The 27457-nt window shown below is 38.5% G+C and overlaps 2 protein-coding genes across 2 annotated transcripts in view; one reads left to right on the top strand and one right to left on the bottom strand.

The window, feature by feature from the left end:
* Positions 1-23: 23 nt before the first annotated feature.
* Positions 24-18576, bottom strand: LOC139938983 (glutathione hydrolase 1 proenzyme-like). The gene is made up of 13 exons (XM_071934674.1): positions 18325-18576; positions 11204-11272; positions 10608-10676; positions 9647-9859; positions 8790-9010; positions 7148-7343; positions 6286-6443; positions 4974-5144; positions 4136-4272; positions 3684-3871; positions 2739-2979; positions 2051-2176; positions 24-1644 (listed from the first exon to the last, which is right to left on the bottom strand). The coding sequence occupies exons 1-13, from the start codon at positions 18336-18338 to the stop codon at positions 1489-1491; spliced, it is 1959 nt and encodes a 652-aa protein (XP_071790775.1). The 5' UTR covers positions 18339-18576; the 3' UTR covers positions 24-1488.
* Positions 18577-26255: 7679 nt separating this feature from the next.
* LOC139938001 (uncharacterized) overlaps positions 26256-27457 on the top strand; it is a 59372-nt gene continuing 58170 nt past the window's right edge. The window contains exon 1 of the mRNA XM_071933334.1: positions 26256-26846. Coding sequence (XP_071789435.1) covers positions 26599-26846 — 248 coding nt within the window. The 5' untranslated portion in view covers positions 26256-26598. The remainder of the gene's footprint in view (positions 26847-27457) is intronic.

The following is a 27457-nucleotide window of genomic DNA, read 5'->3' as shown; positions in this document are numbered from 1 at the left end:
AAAAAATACCAACAGGACACATGTTTCATTAGGTAAAAATCAGATAAGATGTTTTTATTTAAAAATGGCATATTTTCCAAAATGATTTTCCAACACCACATGGTAAACACAATTATAGAAAAACAACCAGAATTAACTATAGTTCACAGGTATATACATATCACTGGGTATAATGTAAGAATTACTTTTTTTATCTTGAGTAAAATATATTATTATACATGTGGTGGTGCGTATCATCTCATTATGAACCAAACAAAAAAGAAGTCCTGAAGAATCTCTCAAGGAATAATTTACATTAGCTCTACATTAGAAAACTACTAACTGTAAGTCGATAGGTGCCAACACTGTCACTTATTTCCCATTGTAGTCAATATACAATTAGATGAGATGTATATATAAAAAATACATTTGCTGAAAACAAAATATAGTACAATGGTGGCAATTTGAATAATTAGAGACCAAAAATCCACTACGTTTAAAAGGCTAGATCTTTTTTTAAAACGTTCTTTACTTCAATATATAAAACACTCACTTTTATTACTCAAACTTTCCTTATAAGCAAGATTGTTTTTGTTATTTTTATTATGTGAATAAGGAAAAGTTTTATTGGAACAAAGATTACACAAGTTACAAAGAAGCCTGATTTCATTTAGAGGCAGTGGACACTATCGGTAATTGTCAAAGACTAGCCTTCACAGTTGGTGTGTTTAAACATAATATGCATAAAATAACAAACCTGTGAAAATTTGAGCTCAATCGGTCATCGAAGTTGCGAGATAATAATGAACGAAGAAAAAACTCCTGTCACAAGAAGTTGTGTACGTTTAAATGGTTGATTTCGAGACCTCAAGTTCTAAATCTGAGGTCTCGAAACCAAATTCGTGGAAAATTACTTCTTTCTCGAAAACTATGGCACTTCAGAGGGAGCCGTTTCTCACAATGTGTTATACCATAAACCTCTCCCCATTACACGTCACCAATAAAGGTTTTGTGCTGATAATTATTTTGAGTAATTACCAATAGTGTCCGCTGCCTTTAAAATTAAACCTGTCTGAAAGAGAAATGGAACCATTTAGAAAGGTTTACCATTTGCTATGTGACACTATAATATTATTTAGACAATGTTATTTGGGAACCCTTCATTTAATCGGATTTCTTTTACAGAAAAATTAGACATGGAAAGATTTACATTTTCAAGAATCAAGTGATCGGCATATAAAAAAGAACGCACAAAATTCTTAAATTTAAGCAGCTCAATATGTTTGCCCTGATTCCGTTTGCAAATACAGACGACCTTTTCGAATCCACATCTTTGGCCCTGGCTAGCTTGGCCCCGTTGTTGTCAAAACCAAAGAAGGCTCTTTCCTAAAGTTATTAGAGGAAAGGGGCTGGGTCCTCACTTCTGAGAAATGTACACTTCCAAAAGAATGTTATATAAATCAATGTTGAAAGTTATACAATGTATTAAACCACGAAGTTTTTTTCTTCTTAGAGTACTGCGTATCCTGAACCTGTTACCCTTGTATCTGAGTTGGTGTAAAACCTATTTTTCTTCGTCTGCATAATCATGTTAACAGATGACGTCAGAGGAGGAGCAGAGGCGTCACCTATATGTCCCTTTGATGTTAAACCAGTCTTTATATTCTGTGAAGGTGAAGAGTAAAAAGTAGCAAAGCAAAATGTTAGAAATTTAGGTAAATTGTGCTCGTTGTATAAGGTTGCAAACATAAATGTTTTATTTCAATAATAAAGAGAGTACTTGTTACGAGAGAATATAATAGTAATACCGTTTATAGTATTAATAACTATAAATCACAGATAATAAAACAAAAGTGACTAGTAGAAGGAGTAAGTAGAATGGCGCCAATAAGTGACACAACCTTTTATTAACAAGGCAGAGATGCATACATGATAACAAAAAGCTAACCTAAGTATTTGGTAGCCAACAATGTTTTTAAAGTGCCCTTGAACCGAGTAACTTATCAATACTCAATATATCGACAAACGGTGAGCACAAAAATGGTTGTTATCTCTTCAAGCTCAAACTTACCTCTGGCAGATCTTGCTCATATTTAAACGTCACTTTTCCATTGTCTGTGGTCAATTCCGTGTGAATTCGGGACCTCTTCATCGCTGCAATGACATTCTCCTCGAACCATATAGATTGTATCGCCATCTATACGGGGGGAAGGCAAATTACACAGTGATTACAATACCTATATCAAAAATGCGCAAGAGTTGAAGTGGGACGTTGTAATAAACCCTGCTATACGAGAATTGGGCAATATCTCATGCACTAGTGATTTAATATGCCGAGGAGATAATATGTCAATGTTTAAACCTTATGTCAAATGCCAACAGATGTGTGTATCCCTATACCCACTTAATCGTGCATTGATTCCCAAAATGACACCAAACCAATAGACTGTGATGATGACGTCATGGGAATGCATTCATTACTTACAATTTTAAATAACATTTGTCAATGTTTAATTTGGATAAAATTAAGAGTTCACATTGGGAAAGTGAGCAGATGATCACTTCTTTAACTCCTCAAATCGTTCAGCAAACAAAATTATCGCGAATCTACAAAATATTATTTTGAATAAACACTACAGCTTTCCCAGAAAAAGTACCCCAGACACTCATTATTTGTACCTATCATTACCAAACACAAACCACATAGTACAAATTATTGGTTCCCATAGACCGGTAAGGACTCTCAATTTTTCGCTTACCATGGCAGTTGATGTAATCATTTCGGATCCTCCTGATGCACCAACCACGGCCTTCACCTCGCCCGATGCCTCCACAAGAATCATCGGAGACATGGACGAGAGAGGGCGCTTCCCTGCCATGATATAGTTTTTTGGCGATGGTTTAAGGTTGTCTACTTCTGGACTGCTCGGTAACGTAAAATCACCCATCCCTGCGTTGAATTGGATACCAGTGCGGTTGCCCCGCCTTTTGGCGCCAAAACTAAACAATTTAAAAAATAAATATCATGTCAAATTATAAGACGAAAAAATTTCATGATTATGGCAAAGTAACAACCTCAACTTGTGCATGAGCACCGTGTACTCGGTACTTTCCGAGTCCTGGGAAAAAAAACATCACAGGCATATTACTCAGGTGGGATTCGAACCCACGATCCCCCGACCCTTGCAATTCTAGAGCAGTGCCTTACCAACTAGATCACCGAAATTGTCCGGTACTTAGAGGCAGTTCATCGTATATTTTAGCAGTGGGTACCGCAACAATTTGAAAAAAATACATGCAACTTTGTATAGGTGATTAAGAATATTAATTATTTTTGTATACCATATACACCAATGTGTGTTAATTAGTTGATTAGTGTGTTAAAAAAATTGAAAATCTCAGAGCAATATCATGTTTTTCCAGAGAGTCGCGTAAACACATTTTACAGGCTAAAACAATTGTCTTCTCCAAAGACGAAATTTATTTCTCATAAACTACAGCACTTCGGCAAACAATATCGAGGTGCTACCATCACTGTCTTCAAACAGTTTCATTAAAAAAAATCTTTAGCCATTGTGTTTTGTTTTGAATAAAGAGTACCCAAACCATTTCAATAGCGACATGCTTTCCCCAATAAGTATAGATTAAAAATGTCTTCATAAAATGGAATACATGTGTAAACACGGGAACATTGAACGACTTACTCGAGGCTGATTGAGGTTGTGTAGGAAACAGCATTTCCATCCCTGTCTACTACAGACACGTGAGTGGCACCTCCAGGGGTATCAGTCTGAGTGGCGTACACACTGCCATAGTGACTAAAATCTTGAGCGGTGTCTTTGATCTCTGCGCGTATTTCACTGGTTGATGATGACAACATCTCATTGACAGCCTATGATAATAAAAACAAAACCATAGAAACAAGTGTGATAAAAGAGATTGACTGTTGCTAGCTTGGTGTTTTACCCCCATGTGGGAGTTTGCTGAGTTCCCTTGAGGAAAAATATATATAAAGAAACAACCAAACAAACAAACAAACACCCCAGCCAATAAACCAATAACCCAACAAACTTACAAAAAACACACCCCCACCCCCCCAAAAACAACAAACAAGCCCGAACAAACCAACAAATAAACTAGAGCATCAAAAGCATACCTTCCCTACGGATTTTTCAAATGCAGGGTCTCCCAACCTGCTCCGATTAGCGAAGGCAAACTTGAAAGCCTCCAGCATATGATGGTAAGTCTCTACAACCTTATCAGGCTCCACACTCCACAGGGAGAAGTCGTAGCCTATGGAAACAGATAAAAGGCGCGAATAAACAAAGTTAAAGAATTAAAGGAACATTAGGTTTTTTTTCTTTCCCATATACACCGATGTGTGTAGCACTGTATACTCAGTACTTTCCCGAGTCCTGTGAAAAAAACCACAGGCATTTTACTCGGGTGGGATTCGAACCCCCGACCTTTGCAATTCCAGAGCAGTGTCATACACGACCTTTGCAATTCCAGAGCAGTGTCATACCAACTTGGTATGACACTGCTCTGGAATTACAAAGGTCGGGGGTTCGAATCCCACCCGAGTATTAACCGCTGTTTTTTTTTTTCACAGGACTCGGGGAAGTACTTAGTATACAGTGCTACACACATAGGTGTATATGGGTAAAACAAAACAAAAAAAAACTAATATCCTTTATCCCCGATACAAATTTAACATCTATTATATTAAAGGAACATTACAGAATTGGTAAAAAAAAAGAAAAACTCGTCTGAGATCACAGATTTACGAAAAACTTACAAAACATCTCTTTAAATATTTCTGTCTGAAATGCAATATTTTATAAGAAAAAAAGACAATTTATTTCGCGTTTTGAATTAATCGCTGTACATGTATTAGACTCAATTCAGCCTTTGCCATATTACTTTTTAAGAAACCTTGAATTTATTGATTGCAGAGACCTACGAAATAAAAACTATTTATCCTTGACACTTACCTTCTAAAAGATTAAGAATATAAGTTGTAACAATTCCGCTAGATGGCGGAGGTGGTGCGTAGGTCTTAATGCCCCCAGCTGCATAGAGTTGTCCACCGCCAAGCTCTACAGATACAGGCTTCTTAACCAGAGAACTGTAATGCTTCAAATCTTCTAAGGTAATGTTTCCACCTGCAACCAATATTTCAAAATGGGATTTGGTTATTAAGTTAAAATAAGACAAAATAAAGTATAAACATAATAAAACAAAATTGAAGTGGTTTTGATTGGAAGAGACAACACAGCTCTAAAGTCATTGAAATTGACAAGGGAACTGACTGAGTTGGTAAATTTGAATCAATTTTGAAGAAAAAAAGACGTACAGGGTTTGAATTTTCCGGTGCTGTTCGTCATCATCACTATTATGTCAGTTTGAAGGCCGTTGTCCAGTCTCACAGTTTAATATTAAACACTGTGCAACTTGGACACTGCCAAACACGTTGATATGGCCCAAGCCGGATCCAGGGAGCACAAGCCGGATTTGGGAGAAAAGGGCTTTACTTGACAAGTTTTTATTTTTCATCCAAATTTGATCAAACTCCTAGCGAGCAATGGCGCCTATAATGACTTTCAACAGATCGTGAGAAAGAACAGGGCACTGCTGTACTGTCCATGTAGCATCCTCCTATATAACTTCTTGTGGAGCGTTTTAGAATTCCCGTATGCAAATTTTAAAGGCAATGAACACCTTTGTTAATTGTCAAAGACGGGTAATTTCACTTGGTGTATCTCAAAATAATATTGACTTATTTATTGATCATCGAAGTTGCATGAACAAATACAAAAACAAGACATCATTGCTGCACAAATTTGTGTGCTGCCAAAAGTCTAATAAAAGGCTCAGGCCTAAAGTATGTTTTACTCAAGTGAGAAAATACCCCTTTCTCGAAAAATACGTTACGTCAGAGGGAGCAGTTTCTCAAAGCCTTTTCTCACTTTCAACAGCTTTGATGCTCGTTACCAATTACGATTTTATGACAATTATTTTGAGTATAATTACAAAGAGGTCCAGCGCCTTTAAAACTCAATTAAGTGTAAGAAGTTCGCACTCTACCTAGACTTGACTCAAGTTCCAATCACGTGTGACTGCCAGAAGAAAAAAAACACTATTGTTTTGTGACGCTCTGCATTCCAAACCAACCTGTTCTGGGGACCACATGTTAATGGCGAGCGCGCTCTGCTATACGGTGTAGCTGGCGCGAGATGCTTAAGGACCCCTCACACGTGAACGGGACTTGAATCAAGTCTACACTCTACCTTAATATAACCTTACCTGCCTCTGCAACGTCTGCCACGATGTCCTCGGCTAGACTTCCCTCATAGAAGCCTTTAGCTCCATCCTTAGCGATTTTCTTAAGAGTATCAGCAAGATGAGGCAGAGTAATGGTGTCTCCACGTGACTTCAGAACACCCTCAGGGGCTAGGATGTTACTGAAAGTGTGTTATGAAAGTCAATTAATTGCAAGTCAATTCAAGTCGTTTCAAGTCAACTTTAGTCAATTAAAGACATCTCAAGCCAGATGAGGCAGAGTAATGGTGTCTCCACGTGACACCCTCAGGGGCTAGGATGTTTCTGGAAGTTTGTAATGAATAATGCAAATAAGTCAATTCATTGCAGGTCATCTTAAGAAGAACTGGAAGTATTTCTTCAGAATAGTTCGTTTTGGTTGGTATTATATAACACTTTCAACATGAATAACCTGGTTGATATTTTGCCATATCAATGTAATGTATGCACAATGAAAGTTTTCCATCGACCATGACCATTCTTGAGCAAATCTATACACATTACTTATTGGTGAGTTTCAAATAATCTGCTATCAATCAATCAATCAATCATTTCTGGTCATCTGAAGTCAAATCAAGTAATTTTCAAAATTATGTCACATTTTTGAAAAACAGTACTGGCACCATTCTATAAGCAAAAACTTCCAAAGTAAGTTTTCCATCAATCATGACCATTCTTGTACACATCGTGTACATTGTCTTTTTTGGTAAATTATTCTGCAATCATGTAAAAAATAATTCAGGTCTACAAAATTTTCAAAACGTTCATTATTATTATTATTATTATTATTATTATTATTATTATTATTATTATTATTATTATTATTATTATTATTAATTGATTTTACCTCATATACACATCTTCAAGAATATCCTCTTTGCTGGCTGTCATTGCATTGGCTAGCGATTCTGTTATTGCGAAACCTCCCTTTGCTAAACGAATGGAAGGTTCCAGAAGAGCGGCCCACGATATGTCGCCCCCATACAGTTTGGATGCGTTATAGAGACCGGCTACTTCCCCAGGTATTGCGATTGCTCTGCCACCTGTAAAGAGGGGTAAATTTTGAGCTCAATCGGTCGTCGAAGTTGTGAGATCAATGAAAGAAAAACACCTTTATCAAACGAAGTTGTGTGCTTACAGATGCTTGATTTCGAGACCTCAACATCTTATTATGAGGCCTCGAAATCAAACCCGTGGAAAATTACTTCTTTTTCAAAAACTACGTCACTCGGGGAGCCGTTTCTCACAATGTGTTATACTATCAACCTCTCCCAATTACTCGTTACCAAGTGAGGTTTTAAGCTAATCATTATTTTGAGTAATTATGAATAGTGTGCACTTTAAAGGCAGTGGACACTTTTTCGAGAAAGAAGTAATTTTCCACGAATTTGATTTCAAGACCTCTGGTTTAGAACTTGAGGTCTCGAAATCAACCATCTATACGCACACAACTTCGTGTGACAAGGGTGTTTTTTTCTTTCATTATTATCTCGCAAGTTCGATGACCGATTGAGCTAAAATGTTGAGAGGTTTGCTATTGTATGCATATGTTGAGATACACCAACTGTGAAGGCTAATCTTTGACAATTACCAATAGTGTCCACTGCTGCTTTTAACATAAACAAACATTGACTTTAACATAAAAAGAATCCAATTATAATGAAGCGAGACTAATCCATTTTTCGGGAAACGGGTATCTCCAGAGTTTAAGATTATATTTGAATGAAGAAACATCAGGTTGTGATCTACATGTAACCCAATTAAAAACAAACCTTAAAACACATCTTTTCAAACAAGTGTTTGAGTAAATGGTTGTAATTGGGTTTTTTTCAACTTGGATGTTTTCTTATAAAGATATTGCATTTGTATTGTATATCTATTCCACCAGCTCTAACTTGTTTGGTCAGCTTAGGCTTTAATTTTGGTTAGATGTAGGTCTACAATATGTATGTTTTTGGTTTATTTAGCGCCATGCGCACTTTGTTGGATTTGTGAGCTATATAAATTTTCATAATTTTTTTATTTGTAATTATGTATAAGGCTGTGAGGCATTTAGAAGGTTCTACTGTACTCCCATAACACATAACATCAGGTGTAGCACAGGCAGAATAACAAACTTAGTTTAAATAAATTTCACAGCCATGTGGCAGTGTCATGGCCGAGCGGTTAAGAGCACCGGATTCAAGCACTGGTGTTTGATCAGCGGGGTGTGGGTTAGGATCCCGGTCGTGACACTTGCTACATACAATTGGGGAGGTAGTGCTTTCTGCTCTACCGGCCAAACTTCGAATTGATCATACCCAAGCCTACATCCGTAAGGACTGTGAAAGGGGGTAACCCTGTTTCAGCCCTAGGAGTAGGTGGCAACGGCCTCTGGAAAATATAATTGTAGCCCACACCTTGAAGTGGCCTTCAGGCCTTGTGTGTCAGGCGACTTGCAAAAAAAAAAAAAAAAAACCTCATTCCACATTCATTTTTCCTGACTTTACCTTTAAAAGCTTCTGCTTCTGAGTTGTTGAACATGTTAGGCTCAGCATAGGCGGGAGCAGCAACCTGGGAGTCTATGGTGAGTACAGTACCATTGGCCTTGTGGTAAAAAGTCAGGAAACCCCCTCCACCAATACCTCCAACCTGTAGGTTGACCACGCCCACGCAGAACACGGTCGCTATGGCAGCGTCAATGCTGTTGCCGCCATTTATCATGATATCTCTGAGTGAAAAAAAACACATTACTATTGTAAAAAATCTTGATCATAATTTTTGAAATTTAAGGAGAATTTACCAAAGAATTACTGAGTGGTTTGTTAACTGATTGAGATACTAAACTGTTATAACAAAATCGTTATGGATGACCTAAACGTACTCGTCAAATCTACAAATATTCTTGGACACTTTTCATTTTATACGGACAACTTTTGAAAGGAGTATGTATGGAGTAAGGAGTATGTATTTCGAACAGTAGTTTGCACGCTCGTCTTCTTTTTCTCTCGCCTGAAGACGAGCAGAGTTACTGTTAGAAACGTCCAAACAAGCCGTTTTGCTAATTGTGTATAAAGTATGTGTACTTTTAAAAGTTCTGTTATTCGTGTTTATATTTTCTGTTGTAAGTGTAATTTGAAGTGGGGTAAAGCGCATAGAGATGTTAATTCATATAATGCGCTATATAAATGAAAACTATAACTATTATTATTTTCAAAGCCAACACTCTCTAAATAGAGATATATTACATGGTTGTATATACCCAAGTTTACTATTATTTATAGCTTATAATATTATTCAAACCATCCAAACCTTCAAATAATATATATGTACAAAGTAAGTTCTTTCTTCTCTAGTCTTAGCTCACCTTCCGACTTCTGAGCAGAGTTTGTGATCGGACGAGACAGCTCCTCCGAATAATTGATACGGATCTAAGGCGGGATCGGGATGGCCGAGGTATAACCCAACCAGTAAGGCCGCAATGACGCCAACACCAAGTAATAACACCAAGGCGACGAACCAACACGAGGGGACGCCCTTTCTTTTCTCTTTGTCGCCTGATGTCTTCTTAGATGCCTCCCTGTGGACGAGGTTGAGGTAAGGACAATTTTTTTAAAGATTGGGACTTTGATTAAAGCGGGATTTCTGAAAAAGAGCTCTGAAGCTACCGAATCGCAAAATGTTGACCTTTCTCATCATTTAGAATGTAACTGGTCACACAAAAAATGAATACATTGAACAAACTTAGTTATCATGGCCTCCACCAGAGAAATTAATCGTACAAACACAAATAACATGTTGCATGACTTATTTTCCGACGAACAATTTCATGTCAACCAAGTGGCTTTTAAAGACACTGGACACTAATGGTAATGATGAAAGACTTCGTGTATCTCAACATATGCATAAAATAAAAAACCTGTGATAATTTGAGCTTAATTGGTCGTCGAAGTTGCAAATCAATAATGAAAGAAAAAACACCCTTGTCACACGAAGTTCTGTGCTTTCAGATGCTTGATTTAGAGACCTCAAACTCTTATTCTGGGGTCTCGAAATCGAATTCGTGGAAAAATTACTTCTTTCTCGAAAACTACGTCACTTCAGAGGGAGCCGTTTCTCACAATGTGTTATACTACCAACCTCTCCCCATTACTCGTTACCAAGTAAGGTTTTATGCCAATAATTATTTTGAGTAATTACCGAAAGTGTCCACTGCCTTCAAATGAATTTGCAAGATGCTATAGTACAATAAGATCTACCACCTTTTTTTAGGCTCTAAGAAAAAAATTACGCAATGTAAATATTCAGTTTGGATATGATTTACTTACACATCATCGTTGTATTTGGGAGGATCCGAATGGTGTTTTCCCTTCTTTACACTGGCTGATACACTTAAACTGAAGAACAAAAATTAATAATAATAATTTTAAAAATCCGATTTAAGGTAGATTTGACCTGGAAAAAAGGGTTTAACATTTCAAATGGCTGTTAATTTTCTCAAGTCTATTTCTCCTCTAAATGAATGCTGCATTCCACATGAATTCTGTGCAGCGTCCTGGCCTCTACCAAACAAACATTGTGCATGTTCTTCGTCTTGAAACAACAACATCTATCAAAATGTGTTAAAAAAAATTCTCTACAAAATCATTTCAACTCAAGAGCAGTTCTTCGAATAAAGTGAGTTGTGTTGATTCTGTTGAAACAAAACAAATAATTATGGAAGGTATTTTATTTAATTACGAGTATGCAGAAATCGTAAATTTGTTTAAAAATCTGTTAAAACGACTGAGTTTTTTACAAACATTCTGCAGTCCATTCCAACTGAGGCGGTTTGTTCATCAACAAAAGAAATGTTCATAAAAATAAAAAAAATTCCACATCGTGCAACGCTTCAAATACTACTTAATGAACAGACTAAACTTACTCTACGTCATCAAAGCCCTGCGGTTGCCCCTGCTTGCTTGGTTTTTCCATTGCTGACGGATCTTCATATCTAATGAATTAAATCACAAAAATTGTCGTATTTTATAGATAAAGGAAGTGAGAAAGCTTAACGCAAATGTTTATTATTATTATTATTATTATTATTATTATTATTATTATTATTATTATTATTATTATTATTATTATTATTATTATTATTATTATTATTATTATTAAAAAGATTTATATAGCGCATTTCCAAAATAGACCAATGCGCTTTACAATAAAAATTGAAATTAAATACAATAGAAAGCAAATTTATGCACACACATAAAAAGCACAAGAAACAGCACATTCAGTTTTTTATTCAGTTTTATCTTTTGCTCTTCGTAGTCGCTTGTTTTGTTTATGAAAGACAATTGTCAAAATATATCACAGTACAAGTATATTACGCAAAATCAACCTTGATTTTTTAAAAGGTGGCTGTCTTGGGACATGTTATTTGTTTACAAAAAGTCAAAGCAGTATACCGCTGAACTGCGACATTATCTACATCGTTATAAAAACATTAGAGGAGTTAAAATATTATTTCAATAGAAAATACATTGTTAAAAGACAGAAAATGGTCTATCACAATAAGTATTAGTTAAAAAAACAGAAAATAAATAGAACATCTTAAATGGAAAAAACCCATAATTGAAGTGTTTAGAAAAGTTGTGAGATTATAGGGCAAGGGGCCGTTTCGAAAATTGCTAAGCAAAGTGTGAGGTCGCCATAAATCACAATGGCAACACTGACAACTCATCTTAGTTGATGAATCTTAGGGCTTTATGAAACCTTGGCTTGACAGAGTGATATTTTTGTTGACAGTTAATTAACTGGTATTTTGGTAGGCAGTTGGCAACATTTATTTTCCGGACTTTGAATGCGACTTGAAGTTACTATTCCAAGCAAGTCTTAATCAAATTGGACAGCGGATTGTAAAATAATGTTATTGGTGACATTGAGAAGCAAATGATGACACACAATTGCAATGAGGAAGACATGTCACTACCGTTGGGCGGCTCCGTGCAGCATAATGAACGGGAGAATGCTGCAAACCCATAGATGGCCTTATCGAGCAACATAATATCCAAAGTAATTTGTAATAATTGCTCTGTATGTGGAAATCTCTCATAATATTCTACATATTGTCACAATTCAGAAAATCTCGTATACATGTAGGGCTTACGTTCTATCTTTCAGAGAATCTCTGCTAATTCTAGATGGTACAGTTCAGTCAGAAAATCACTTGTAGGCCTATTCATGAAGGTATATAGGAATTGCCTAACATTCTAGAAGGGACAATTCAAGATTCGTGACAATTCAGATTTGTTGACTATTTGTCACAAATCTACACTCAACTTACACTTGAATTGTGAAGTGTAAAATAGTCCAAATTGAAAATTACTGTCTTTCCAAACTGAAAGATAACACGACGGTGTCTATCGGTTTGTAACATGGTGAAATAGTGTTTCCTCGTGGTTTATAGTATACGACCCTAACCGGGGATCTAAATAAGAGACAGTTCATCACACGGTCCACGTCATCGTATATACGTTTCCGTGATTTAAGAAATACCGTCACTGACCATGCAAAGCATTCAAAATATTATCAAATAACATACTAAAAATAACAACAATTAACTTCATACCTTATATGGGGTGTTCCTCCTGAACCATTACACAACACGTAACCGTTACTCATGATTTTTACTCGAAATTTTTTCCAAACACTAGAGTACGTCTTAATCTTTTCTCGAATATTAGTAAACAAACTCACTGGTACAAAATGGCCGTGATGTGTGTGTTTGGATGGTTGCATTTATTCCCACGCACTCCCGTAATATCTTAATACTTACTGACTCACATAATACCCGTTTACACCGTACAGTGTGTATGCATGGTAGGTAGAAATGTGTGTATAGGAAGGTGGGAATTTAATATGCAAATTTTGAAGGTCGAATATTTCTGACGTCATCAGTCAATACTCCCATTGATACGTCATGAGAACTCGTGGTTTGGTTAATAGAGCAATGGAAATGATACGACATCATGTATCAACTATACGCCCACGTGTGTATGAATGAATGAAGGTCAACCTCGGTTCAGTTGAATACGGGGTTGCTGTGAAACGTGGTACAAGTATGAAGCATGGGTTCGAGCATAGATGGTTCGAGCAGGGTGTCGGTTAGGGTTTGGGTATGAGCTAGCTGTGAGGGTGAAACAGGTGTAATGGTGAATGGGTGTAGGAGAAAATGGATTGTTTTTACAGGTATAATGCTATATCTTTGCTCGCCTGTCGGGATAGGGCCGGGAAGAGCGTAAGCTTCGAGTGAGAATGTGGGGGGGGGGGGGGGGTGGGGGTGGGGATTGTGTATGAGAATTGTGATGGATGGGGTCGGTGCGAAGTTTAGAACAAATGCGTGACTACAAGACCGTATTTGAGTCACAACTTCCACACACAAGCATGTTTGGATCGGTACCAACTTGATTGGGTTATGTTGGGATGGCCCAAATGCAGACATATCTGTCACTTTCTAGTTTTGGTGCACCAGACAGTCCCAGCTCCCTGGTCGGGGCGGCGTCGCACACATTTAGTTGGGACATTGACAGGTCGCAGTACACATTTCATAGCCTTATCCAAGGCTCTTAACGCAAGCACCGGTCCGCTCTGACTTCACGAAATGCATAGATACTATACCGCACGGCACACAATAGTACAGTACCGCGGGGTCGAAGCATGGCTTTTCGAGGTATCAACGAGGATACGAGGCTCGTTTTGTAACCTCGTTGATACCTCGAAAAGCCATGCTTCGACCCCGCGGTATCAAGTACTGTTATGTGCCGTGCGGTATAGTATATATGCATTTCGTCAAGTCAGAGCAGGCCGGTGCTTGCGTAAAGAGCCTTAGACAAGGCTATATATTTCACCGAATAGAGGGACAGAGTTGTATACTGCAAGTATTTTCCACCGTAGCCAAACAGAAATTCACATGTAGTTATTTTCTGATCTTTTCTGAATCTTTATAAGCTCATGGATGGAAATGCTTCCTGAAGGACATGTTTTTACAATGGTCCATAGTTTATCTTCAATTCAAGTTACGTAGGATGGCTAAAGCACGACAGGTGTCCCTTGCTTAAATTGTATCATATATTATTTGTGAAGGTGTACAAAGTGCACTTCGTGTGAATGGACTGACCAGTTACCGTCCTTTAAGGACAGTTGTCATTTCACACAGTGTGCAAATTCGCAACCATTCTAAAGTTAAGCAAAGGACCCTTTAATACTGAATTGCTGTCGTGTGAACAGGGTTTCATGGTGGTTTTTTTTAAATAAAATTGTTGTTTTTAAGGTACGAACATTAACTGGTTTATATTACCGTAACCTAATTGTTTGAGTAAGGCACAACATAATTATACGAACGATAAAATAAGAATGTGAAAGGTTCAGCTGAGTGCAGTGTCTACTTGTTAAGAAAAAGCAAACACATACTAACATAAATTGTCTTATTCACGAGTATGGCATATCTGGCAACGTAGACCGTGTTAATTTTTTTACAAATAAAACATGCCGATTGGCGGGGTGTGACAAAATAGACTATAGAGTAGGATTTGAACCAATGCGTTTGGATGTCGTGCCGGCGCTCTACAATGGAGCTATATACATTGCAGCCCTATATGTTGGTTGTTTCTCCACCTCCCCACCCCTTGTAATTATTGTTCCGGGCTTCCAGTCAGAATCCATACAACAATCACCGATATACAAGGGATCACATCCAAGTTTACACGATAGAACCTGGGAAAAGGCAAGTAGGGGACAACCTTAAAGGGGGATAGTCTTTTTATCTGATATACATGACGTAAGAAACTGACTTGGTGAACATACCAATAGATCAATGTTAAGCCAATGGAAGTGAAATAAGCAGAACCGGATCATGTTTTGAGTTCAAGATTTGGGCAAAAGGTTACTTAATGAATCATGGAGGCAGACTGAACAGATTTACTCGGACGTGAGTTCGGCGCGGACCCCGGCGGTGTGACTCCGGGTAGGTTGCGGTAAGCACTCCCTGGGAGTTGCAGTGGATGGGAATTGTAATGATTGACACAAACGGCTTATGATAACATTGGTGGAAACCAGATCATTTCAGTCTGGGAAAATTGCACACAGGTTAAAGGTGTACTGCAGGAAAAACAAAATGTATAAATTCTGGTAATGGAACCAAGGATTCATCATCATGAAGAGAACTTAATCGCTGGTAGCTCGCAAGCCTGAGGAAACCTGTAAACAAGGGTGCTTGCTATGTGAACAAGAAACATCTGAGTTTACCCCAAGGTGTTCTGGGTTCTTTTACGTCGTGAACCACACCAATCTGACATGGCTCATGTAAAAATCAATTCCACAACATCAATGTATTTATAACCAAAATTTGAAATAATAAGTAAACCACAAACTTGAAATAATGGCCGCTCGTAATATGTTTCCATATGCAAAATTACGCACTGCCCTACGCCCATACTTGTTTTGAAGTTGGTTGTTAGTAAAGTTTGAATGCTCTCATCTTTATCTTTGATGCACAAATAAAACCCGGTGTTTTATAAAGCGTGTTAGTGTGTTTTGAAGGTTATCCACTTTTACAAACAGTTGGTTGTTTGATAGACCATGGATAGACAACCAATCGGTCACATCCAACCATTAATTGTAATTTGGAAAAGACTATGCCGGGGACAACAAATTAGGCCATTACTTTGTTTGGTTATTATATAGGTCCTTATGTTTGGTAAGTGTTTAAGCCTGCAACATCTATGTTATAATATAACGGCATGGACGATTATTATAATCATCTAAATCAACACTGGACCAAATCTTTGTTGACATTAACTGATTAAATGAAGGTCCGCCCGTTGGACTACTGATTATTATTCAATTATCATTCGAAAGAATTTGAAAAAGAAAATAACAGCATCATGAATAGTATGTGTTAATTTGTGTCTGATTGAACTTATGGTTCCGTGTATATACTGATAATACTATGTTATTCTTTGACGCACAGTTCAGATTTTACTAGAATTTCGGGTTATAAACATTATGGGCCCCATTTCTGGTTCAGTATATGCATAGAGGCATATGCACGTGCAGGCATGGCATGTGGGGGAGACCGTATCAAATTGACCCAGAAACTATAACGCGGAATTTAAAGTCACCTGGAAGTGGTATTTTTGCAAAATAAAGCTTTGGTCACCATTATATGTGTTTTGATGAGTGGAATGTGAATAAACAGTTAACTAAGGTTTTAAGAAATCAGTTCTTATGTTATTTACAAATTTAAGAGTAGACCCCGACCCGTGAAGGCGCTGTTCGTGATGTCAATCGAGGCAGACTTTGCCTGTAATGCGTAGAGTAAACACAATTGCAAAGTACATGTACGGACCAAGTCGTGAGTTTGAACATTTCAACAAGAAAAAACATTGTTTTTTTCCGGCAATGCCGACCAGGTGTATTGCTACTGAATGCAGAAAAACACTTTTTGAAACGTACCAACTCATGACTTGGACGTACATGTACTTTGCACGTGTGTTTACTATACGCATTGCAGGCAAAGTCTGCCTCGATTGACGTCACAAAAGGGGTAGGCGGAGTCAGCCCCCCAAACAACTTTATATATTTTTTAAACATATAAATCGTGACAAACAAATACTAAAAAAATTGTTTTATTGTTCGTAAGCATATACTCTTATGTTTGAGAGAAAAAAAAAAATATTTCCAGGTGACTTTAAGTAAAGCCCGGTTCATTCTTCCTGCGAATGCGAAGTAAATGTTGACGTAACGTTTATGCAGCAAATGTTTCGCAGTTTTGTGACGTCAAAATTCGTATCGCATTCGCAGGAAGTTTGAACCGGGCTTAACAATCCAATTATAAAACCAGTTTCCCAGTCAACCTGACCTAGTAAATGCAGCATAAAAACTACCTTTGGTAAAGAGCAAGTGAGAGCTGTTGTGAAAAACAGCTCCCTCTGAAGTAGCGTACTTTTTGGAGAAGCCTGAAGCCTTTTAGGCATCTGAAAGCACACACATTTGTGTCGGCTTTGGCGGTTTTTTTTTTGCTATTATTTTCTTGCACCGATGACCAATATTGAGCCGAACCTACCACAGATTTGTTATTATTTATGCATACATTATTCTGGTGAGATACACACATTGAGAATACTGGTCATTGACGAAAGGTGACAGGGCTGCATGGAGTTTGGTTCTTCGGTATGGTTTACGTTGAACTATTGGTAAGATATACAAAAAATGACGGAGTCTCTAATTGACACACAGACCTATCAACGCAATCCCGCGGACAATTTCGCAAATACTTCTACACCACCAAGCTTTTTCACTGTGTGGGGACTAATTTCTCACGATTATTGTATTAACAATATTTCACTAAAGGAAATCACTTCCATGCAGCACACGTTTCAGTTAATTTTGATTACTATAACCATGCTCAGTTCGCAGTGGTTCAACTATTTCTACCCCCATGGTTCAGCTAGCCATTGTTAGTTCACACTTCACAGTGTCAAATCATGGAGGTACGCAAGGACAATCATGCGGCACAACGCAACAAGAAGCTGCCATTCCAACAGAATACATGATACTGAACATCCGATTTCAGTGCAGGTCGATGAATCAGTCGCACTCAAAGCCGACAAATGCAGAAAACGCTATTTAAACCAACCTTTGAACATAAATAAACAATTATACATTTTGTGGAAGAGACAAATGTATATCATACTCATAGATCACTCAAGCTGAGCCCGGAGACAACACTTTTTCCCAATCCATATTAACTTATATGAGCCAACGAAGTTAAAGTGAAAACCCAATAATTCCCATATAACTTTAACTGCACCCCCATGGCACCATTCTACGGGAAATCATTGAGTACATTAAATAGATTCGAAAAATGTTCTCGATAATGTTCAGCCGATCGTCGCTGTTACACATTATTGTTAGGCCTAGATACTGTTTGAGCATGGAGGTAGAATGTTTGAGACAGCTCTCTATTTCGGTAACGGATGATCTTGTGAGTTTACTTACCCATCATTGTCCATGTTGAACCGGTAACTCGCCCAAACAGCTGCTGATGAACTGGATACGTCGTCGTGATCCAATGTTGAACCCGTGTAATGTGGCGTCGGAGTGACACAAAATTAATACCAGAATTTATTTTTGCCGAAACCGCAGCGCAGGAATGAAGGCAGCGCCACACCACACACCACACGACATCAAGGGCGTACAGGCCTAATAATACTCAAGCGAGAAACAACCAGTGTGGTATAGCGGTGGACTTTAAACTGTAGTTTTAAATGACACAATGCAGTGACCTGGGAGGGTAAACAATTTTAACAAAGAACCAACCCAAGCCCAGCTGAACGCTCACGGAGTACTCTTTTGTTAAGGTTCTAGACTGTATGCAAAATAGCCTATTATTGTGGGTTGATCAACTGTAAATGAGCACCGAGAACGGTGGTGAATGTGAATACATTAAGAGTGTAAGGATCGATCAGGTGATCGAATAACATCAACAGAAACGACATTCAATCTGCTGGTAGAAGGCCGATGCCAGCCAGGTACGGAGGATCACAGAGGCAATGTGCAAAGTGGGCATCCGTGAACATCCAGAGGGGTGTAATGAGGTGCAGCGCACAACTTTATAACAACAAATAAACAATTGGTATAAAGAAGATTGGTATAAATAACTATTGTTATATTTTTAACGATTGTTAAGTATGTCGCAATTCGGCGGTATGCTGCGAAGACATTTTAAAATAAATAAATAAATAAATAAACATGTTTTTGTTTAAACTCCATGGTATAAAGAAGATTAATTTATTTTTGAATGACCACGTTCGCAAGTAATTTTATACATCTATTTACGAATTTGCCACTGAAACCACGAAATGACACACGCAGTTTTTCGCAAGTTTTCTTGTTGTTGCATTTAAATAATGCTATCGAGGTCTACAATTTAATGACGATTCAAGGCTTCAGGAGCTCTACTTGTTCATAACGAGGCTTTGCAACTTTGCACCGAACTCTGGCAACTTCTGTTTTCACGAACTGACCCCTATAGTTCAACTTTTTGCAACACACGGCACGTACAAACCCCAAAGGTGAAAACAATATTATACATAAAAGAAATCACCAATTGACACAAACCGACATTTTCACCAATTGACAAACCCGCATTGCTCTGGTGGGATGGTGTCACTTCGTGAACGCGGCCGTTTGCGTTAAATTTCGACCACGAACGACACAAACCTTGTTGTTTCATTGCTTATTAAATTTAGGACAAAAATCATTGGAGAACAACCTGCATAATTAAATGAAGTTCAAAGTCCTACTGTATACTCCAGCATTTGTACGAAAGTTTGATTAAAACAAAAAAATCATTAAACTGTAAACGCTGTTTTGTTCGATTTACTGGTATCTACGTGTACGTGGTGTCGGTGACGAATTGATTGACGACCAATGTGTTTGATCACCTAAATGCCTGTCTGGGTATAAAATCATATCCCTTGATCTACTTCTACTTCACTTGCATTGTATCTCTTGCTCCACGTCAGTTATTAAAGACAATGGACAATATTGGTAATTACTCAAAATAGTTATCATCATAAAACCTTTCTTGAATACGAGTAATGGGGAGAGGTTGATAGTATAAAACATTATGAGAAAAAGCTCCCTCTGAAGTAATGTAGTTTTATATGAGAAAGAAGTAACTTTCCACTAATTTGATTTCGACACCTCAAGTTTAGAATTTGTGGTCTCGAAATCAAGCATCAGAAAGCACACAACTTTTTTCTTTCATTATTATCTCGCAACTTCGACGACCGATTGAGCCCAAACTTTCACAGGTCTGTTATTTTAGGCATATGATGAGATACACCAACTGTGAAGACTAGTCTTTGACAATTACCAATAGTGCCCACTGTCTTTAAAGGTTGAAGGCTTCTGACTGGCACCCAAAATAATCAGACAAACTGTTTAATTTCACCAGCATGTCCCTTCGCCAATGTCTAACCATAATCACAACGCCGGCCGATGCGCGGGAGATTCATACGGCGACCTGGAAGTGCAAAACGTATATAGCGCCCTCTTTTGAATCATCTTCCTTCAGTGCATGTTTGTTTCCAATGTGGGACAGGAGAAGGAAAATGTGGCTATTTCGAGGACTGGTGCTCTAACCGTCCCAGGTCAACAACCTTAAAGCGCATTGTCGCACCATTCATTGCAACAATCCCAGTAGTGACCTTCAAATCTTCGATTAACAGAAAATAAATTATAAAGCTTGACACATGATTTTCTCGGCGCGTACAGCACCCACAAAACATGCCTTACAGTGGATGGGTTTCGGTTTCGGAACACGCGAAAGTTATCTAGCGCCCTCTTTTATTTTATTAAGGCAGATTACTTCTCAGTTGTGCCATCAACAGCAAACAACACAGTGTAGTAATTATTCCTCCCAACTAGGATCATTAATTATTTTTCAGGAAATTAAAAGCAAATTTCAAATTGATTAAAACTCATCACTATTTTTTAATGATGCAACGAAATACCCACGTTGTTTGTACGTAGTTGTCATGCTATACCAAATCTTTTTCAAAGAATCATTGCAACAGTATATGGAGGACGAAAGTGGCCATCTACTTTTCTGATATCAGACTAGCAGAAAAGCAGATTTTATGGGCTTTTTGTATGAATTGTTCTACTACATTATAAAGCAAATTGACCGTTATGTGGAAATGCATTTTCTACTTTTCTGCTACCAGAAAAGCAGGTTTTAGTTTATCTGCTTATGCTGGCGGACGAATAGTGGCCATTTGCTTTTCTGCTATTAGAATAGTAGAAAAGCAGGTTAAACGTTTCGTGAAAAGGCAATTTTCTTTTTCTATTTACTCTGGCTGCCGAAAAATTGCCATCTCCTTTTTCTTCTTTTAGATCCCGGAAATCAAGCTTTACTTTGGCGGCCGAAAAGTGGCCATTTGCTTTTTTTTTTTTTTTTTTTTTTTGCTTTAAAGGACCTCATGTGAAGGTTTTGGTTTGTTGAACACGTCCAAACGTGTCACCCATTTCATTTGTAATAGGGGGTTAATATTTAGCAATATTTTCAGCAAATCTGGGGAAAATTGGAGATAGAAGCTGATTTCAATTGACAATGGGTAGCCTATTCTGGAAATAAATGCATCAATCAAAAATTATTAAAATGACTAACCTCAGGGTCAATGTTGAGGTCAATTACTCGGTGACCTGTTCAATACATCAGCTGCTGATCCTCTGTCGAACAAGTGTCTTTATGCGGTGAGAAACCATGAACTTGGCGGCTATTGTCTCCAGGACAATGTCTCATCATTGAAGGTTGTGAATTTAGAGTCATCATGACCGCGAGTGATGGCTAAAGCCGCAGATAAGGCATGTAGTGGCTGATGACGTCATGGTTCCTCTAACACAACTGCAAATAAAAACATGACATTGAACTTTAAAGTACACGGCGGAACTCCCACAATGTAATTGTCAAAGACAAGATCTACACTTCATGTGACCCGTCACATTTTTTATAGTAACAAGCCTGTAAAGGTTTAAAGAAAACGTATACCTTTGGTTTCTATAACGGGTCAATATTGTTTTAATAAAGGCAGTATAGACACTATTGGTAATTACTCGAAATAATTATTAGCATAAAACCTTTCTTGGTGACAAGTAATGGGAAGAGGTTGATCGTTTAAAACATTGTGAGAAACGGCTCCCTCTGAAGTGCCATAGTTTTCGAGAAAGAAGTTATTTTCCACGAATTTGATTACGAGACCTCAGATGAGGTCTCGAAATCAACCATCTAAACGCACACAACTTCGTGTGACAATGGTTGTTTTTTTCTTTCATTATTATCTCGCAAATTTGATGACCGATTGAGCTCAAATTTTCACAGGTTTGTTATTTTATTGCTGTGATACACCAACTGTAAAGGCTATAGTCTTTGACAATTACCAATAGTGTCCACTGCCTTTAATGTACTATAAACAAATAAATTAACCTATGAACTTTTCATTGCAAAAAGTTGTAACGTTTTTTTTTTATTTTTTAGATATCGTCGACAATCCTCAGCGGTTTATGTCCATGCAGGATGATTAATCCGTAAATGGAATACACAATCTGAGAAACGGGCTCAGATTTAACTTGGGGATAAAAACTGAATTTTTTTTCCAAATCACATTAATTCAAAGTAGAATGGTTCAACAAAATGCTTTGACTATCGAAAGCTGTTTCGAAAGCTATCGCAAATACTCGGTATGCACGTTTTAGCTATAGGGAATGAGGTGCATGCTGGTCTGTTTTGCGATCAAGTATATGATCGCTCAATTAGACCAGCATGCACCTTCACAGTTAGCGCTTGCGCAATGGATATTTTCGAGTCTATACAACATGAATCAACGTAACGCTTTGTTGCCTTTATCTCAATGTTGCTTCAAGTTTTCAAAAGAATGAAAACAATGCACAATGGTTATGGGATTACAACATGAATCAGTCAATAACGTATTGCGTTGTTGCCTTTATTATCTCAATGTTGCTTTTCAAATGAAAAACAATGCAAACTTGTTATGGGATTACAAGCATGATTCAGTCAATGACGTATTGCTTTGTTGTCTGTATCTAAACGTTGATTTTCAGATGAACGAAAACAATGTAACATGGTTATGGGATTTCACATGAATCAGTAAATGCCTTTATCCATTGAGATTATATCTAAGTGTTGCTTTCGTGACTCTGGATGATGGAGCAGCACACGTGGTGCATCCGTCATCATGCCTGCCTAAGCACAAATTCTTTCAGTCAATCGATGATGATGAATGAACTGATATTATTGTTGATAGAAATAAACAAATCAGAGCCAATCATCCATTTAATTATGCGACAGCTCATTTGTTATTGTTGTAATGCTAATCTGATCAATACACTTTTGTTTTAATTGGATAACGCACTAAATTCATAAAAGTAGAGATATTTGCGCATAATATGCTGTGTTGCTCCGTTGGCCATGGCCTTTACGAAACCACGGATTGGTATCAGGCTCTCAGCTAAGGCTACATGCGCTGGCTTAAGCCCGGTTCATACTTCCTGTGAATGCGAATGCGAAGCAAATTTGACGTAAATAGGACGTCACAACCCTCCTTTCGCAGCGATATTCGCAAGTGAGTGAAGCAAAGTTGAACTGCAGCAAATTATTCGTTGCGAATTTGTGACGTCAACATTCGCATTCGCAATCGCAACCGGGCTTAAGGCTACGTTCGTCTGCTTGTACCAAAAGCGTACGTTGTTTAAAATAGCCGACAGAGCCTAAAGCCGTAGCCCAAGTCAACGCCGTGGTTTCGAAAAGTGGCTATAGTGCATTGACGCACTTGAATACTGCCCTCACTCGTCAAAAGTGAGGGGGTTCCACCAAATTAATGCGTAGCATAAAAAACAGTCGTTAAAGGCATTAAGAAAAAAATGTTTATGTTGCTAGGGGTACAGTGGACTCAAAAGTGTCAACTAAAGTTGCATAAGATCATAATATCGATATCAATGATCCGATGAGTCATACTGTTATGAACCTTGAGCATGGTGCAGCCATCCTGATTTGTTCCCATTGATATCAGTGTAACCAAACCGAGGCTTGAAGAACAAATAGTCTGGTTCCTGTTTGCAAAATGAGTATTAGCATTCATTGTTGTTATTCGACACAAGGAACATGACCAAGATGAAGACAGCATAAAGGTCTACGGGATTTGAGAACATGAATCAGTATGATGTGGACCCTGAACTTCTGATGACAGTTTCAGACGCACTCCGAGGTCTAGACAAACAAATAAAGAGAACCCGATGAACTCATAACATACACGGAGTGAAACTAACCACATGTGCGGCTCTGGAGCTATTTGAATGCAAAAGAGATATACGGGACAGTAAGGGGGAGGGGTGGTGAGTTGAGACTGCTCGGGTCAGGCAGACAAATTGGACTGGACCGGATGGGCGGTCCCAGTCACTCTCCATGCGCAGTGAATGACAAGCTTTCTGTCACTTTAACTACACTCTAATTGGAATTTATGATTTAGTGAATCAAACGCGACACTTAATGGTGGAGTCCATGTGTAGAATTCAAGTTCATTGCTTGTGCGGAATGCGAGCCCATCTGGGTATTTTTTTTATTTTATTTTTTATCGCGTGTGTTTTTGCCGAACGACTTGAATACCAAGCTATAAATCTGACACAAAGTAGCAAACAATCAAAATGTCAAAAATGTCCTCAGATTTGAACTCGAATAAGTGTTTTACCAGATGGACTTTTAAATTTTAAAAGATTAACGATGTTTTTAAAGATGAGCTCCATGCAAAGCTTATTTTTTTTGTCATAAATGACGGTTCACTACGGATGTGAACCCCGACAGAATTGTTGATTTGGGTTTACGAGTGGTGAATAATGGTCAATTACATCCAATTTGAATCGAGGAAATTGTCTCAATCCAAGTTGGTGAAAATAATTAATCAAAGTGTAGTTGTTCTTGTCATTCGCATTTGAACACAGTAGGCTGACAATTTCGCCGCGTAAGTAACAACGAGTTAAACCCCAGCATTAAAGGCAGTGGGCACTATTGGTTATTACTCAAAATAATTATTAGCATAAAACCTTACTTGGTGACGAGTAAGGGGGAGACGTTGATGGTATAAAATATTGTGAGAAACGGCTCCCTCTGAAGTGATATAGTTTTAGAGAAAGAAGTAATTTTCCACGAATTTGATTTTGAGACCTCAGATTTACAACTTCGCCTGACAAGGGTGTTTTTTTTTTCATTATAATCTCGCAACTTCGACGACCAATTGAGCTCAAATTTTCACAGGTTTGTTATTTTATGCATATGTTGAGATACACCAAGTGATGAGACTGGTTTTTGACAATTACCAACAATGTCCAGTGTCTTTAAACCATAGAGGAAGGACCTGGGGTCGATTTCACAAAGTGTTAGGAATTCCTGGGAGATATTCAAAACTTAAGCCTGTTCCTAAATTAGGACGAGTAACTCGTCCTAAAAGACTAATCTTAACTCTTCGTGAAATTTACCCCAGAACATGCACTTTCTGACATACAGTTTGCACTGTGTGTACAGCAGTATTGTGTTTTACAGTTGTTTATGAGTCCGCGTGGTTACGTTAAGATCGTTTCCTTTAATAGAATAAACAGGGAACGGGGTTTCGATGCAGATAGAACTTGGAAAACAGTTGGGGACTGAACATATTATTATTTCTGATAATTAAAAATAGCAATCGGTCAACTTCCTCAAACTCGATTTGTAGCACGATCCACGGAGGGTATACCCCCACCAGGGACCACGTGGGCTTGTTTAATTTTAGTACGGTTGTCTTCCACTACCGACCCTATAACACACGTGGCTTATTTTATTTTAGTATATTGACCTACACAAGCTTCATTTAGAATTCAACTGGTTTCCTCCCATAGCACCAACGCGACGTATTACGCAAATACATTGGGGGGGGGGGGGGGTGGGGGGGGGGTCCGGCAACCAATTTTTTCTTCTTTTTGCTGGCTGACTCACACACCCAGGTATGGTTAAGTAGACTTGTGGACAAGTCGTTTAATGTCGCGGTGATAGTGTTCCGACTCGCTCCGTATTCTTGCGAGAGTGCTAGCTGCACCCCTGTGCAGTCTCATTTAACGGGGGTGGGGGGGGGCGCTAACGGGGGAGTAGAAGTCGGCAGCCAACAGTTTTGGGCGAGAGCATAGATCTCACGAGAGCAGTATTCGATCGCGGAAACCTGATTCATACGCCACCACCACGACTCGGTTATCTCACCGCGACAGATTATGACGACTTGTCCACAAGTCTAGGTACACAGTTTAGTGACTACTAAAGTATACATAGGCTGTGTGACATCACCAGGGGCCGTGCGTGCACACAGAGCACTCTCGGTGAATCTCAGCAGGCACCCCCCGTCACCGGCAGTCATCAACAACCAGTCAATCATTGTGTCTTCCACCACCGACCTCAACACACAAATCAGCGGCGGCGAAGTCTACACTAAGTAGCTTGGCATGCAATCACCGGTAGCTCGTATCACAAAAATAAACTCCTACTGAGCAGAATGGATTATTGCCCACTTCGTCCGGACACCTTCGCTCATAAACTATCTGGATCCAACGCTAAGTGATTTCTCTCTCTCTTTCTCCGAGCTCGAGTGCAACATCACCAAAGCTGTATTCCATCCGGCAGTGATCTCACCATAAAGTACTAAACTCAACACAGGTTTCTCTGCTTGGTGGATGACACACAAGTGTGTTTTGTTGTCAAGGGGAATGACATCTTCTTCGTCCAGCATGGAGCTTCTACCGTCCCGATGCTGCTGGGTTGTCCACCACCATGGCCGAGACACCCTACTGGGTATAGTCCGTTGTTTGATCTGGTCCAGCTTCCTGGTTCTCACCGTCACGTCTTTACTCCTGCCGGGAGCCGGCTGCCAAAGCCCCGGCTACTCCTCATCAGCGTCCACTAGCTACCATTCACAGTCCAGGTAGGTGGTATACTTTATTATGGTGAAAGGTCCCCCTTTTGTTCTTGAGACTTTTAGCAATTTGCAGTGTACTCAGCGGGGCGCATCTGAAGAAGTATACATGGGGACTTAAGCTTGTGAGCTGTCGTCGCTAAGCTAAACAAACAACATTCTAACTCTAAACCACAAACTGAGAAAAACTTATCATATGAATTTTTAAAAAATCTGTTATCACTAGAAACAACACAATGGACGTTAATGGACACTGTACATTTCGGCTTTTTAGCCGCCATATTGCAGTATTTTATTAAACATTTTATGTATATATAAATTCTTTAAACAACAGTCTGTTGAAACACTCGACGTTTCGACCTGGAAGCCCTGAGTGGCATTAGGAAACGTCCGACCACAGATAAATAAATAGAGAAGTGTTTTGAATGCCCTCTTCCTTTAAATCCGGATAACCTAAACCTGATGTATGCCCATGAAGGAAGGTTCTCCATGCTATGCCTAAACCCGGCCACCAGCAACATTTTTTTCAAACAGCTGTGACTGTCTATTGACCTAGAATTCATCAATGTCAAATGATTGTATTTCAACCCTCATGACCAGTGGTCATTTGATGCAGTAAT

Source organism: Asterias amurensis, chromosome 6, assembly GCF_032118995.1.
Source record: "Asterias amurensis chromosome 6, ASM3211899v1".
Lineage (NCBI taxonomy): Eukaryota > Metazoa > Echinodermata > Asteroidea > Forcipulatida > Asteriidae > Asterias > Asterias amurensis.
This window is presented reverse-complemented; position numbering and strand designations above follow the sequence as displayed.

What these genes read in the sequence shown, in the direction of transcription:
- LOC139938983 (XM_071934674.1), bottom strand. An exon ending in TATTCTTAATCTTTTAGAAG is followed by an intron (nt 4,273 to 4,973) that starts GTAAGTGTCAAG and finishes CTGTTTCCATAG; the next exon opens with GCTACGACTTCTCCCTGTGG. An exon ending in ACAACCTCAATCAGCCTCGA is followed by an intron (nt 2,980 to 3,683) that starts GTAAGTCGTTCA and finishes TAAATTGTTTAG; the next exon opens with TTTTGGCGCCAAAAGGCGGG.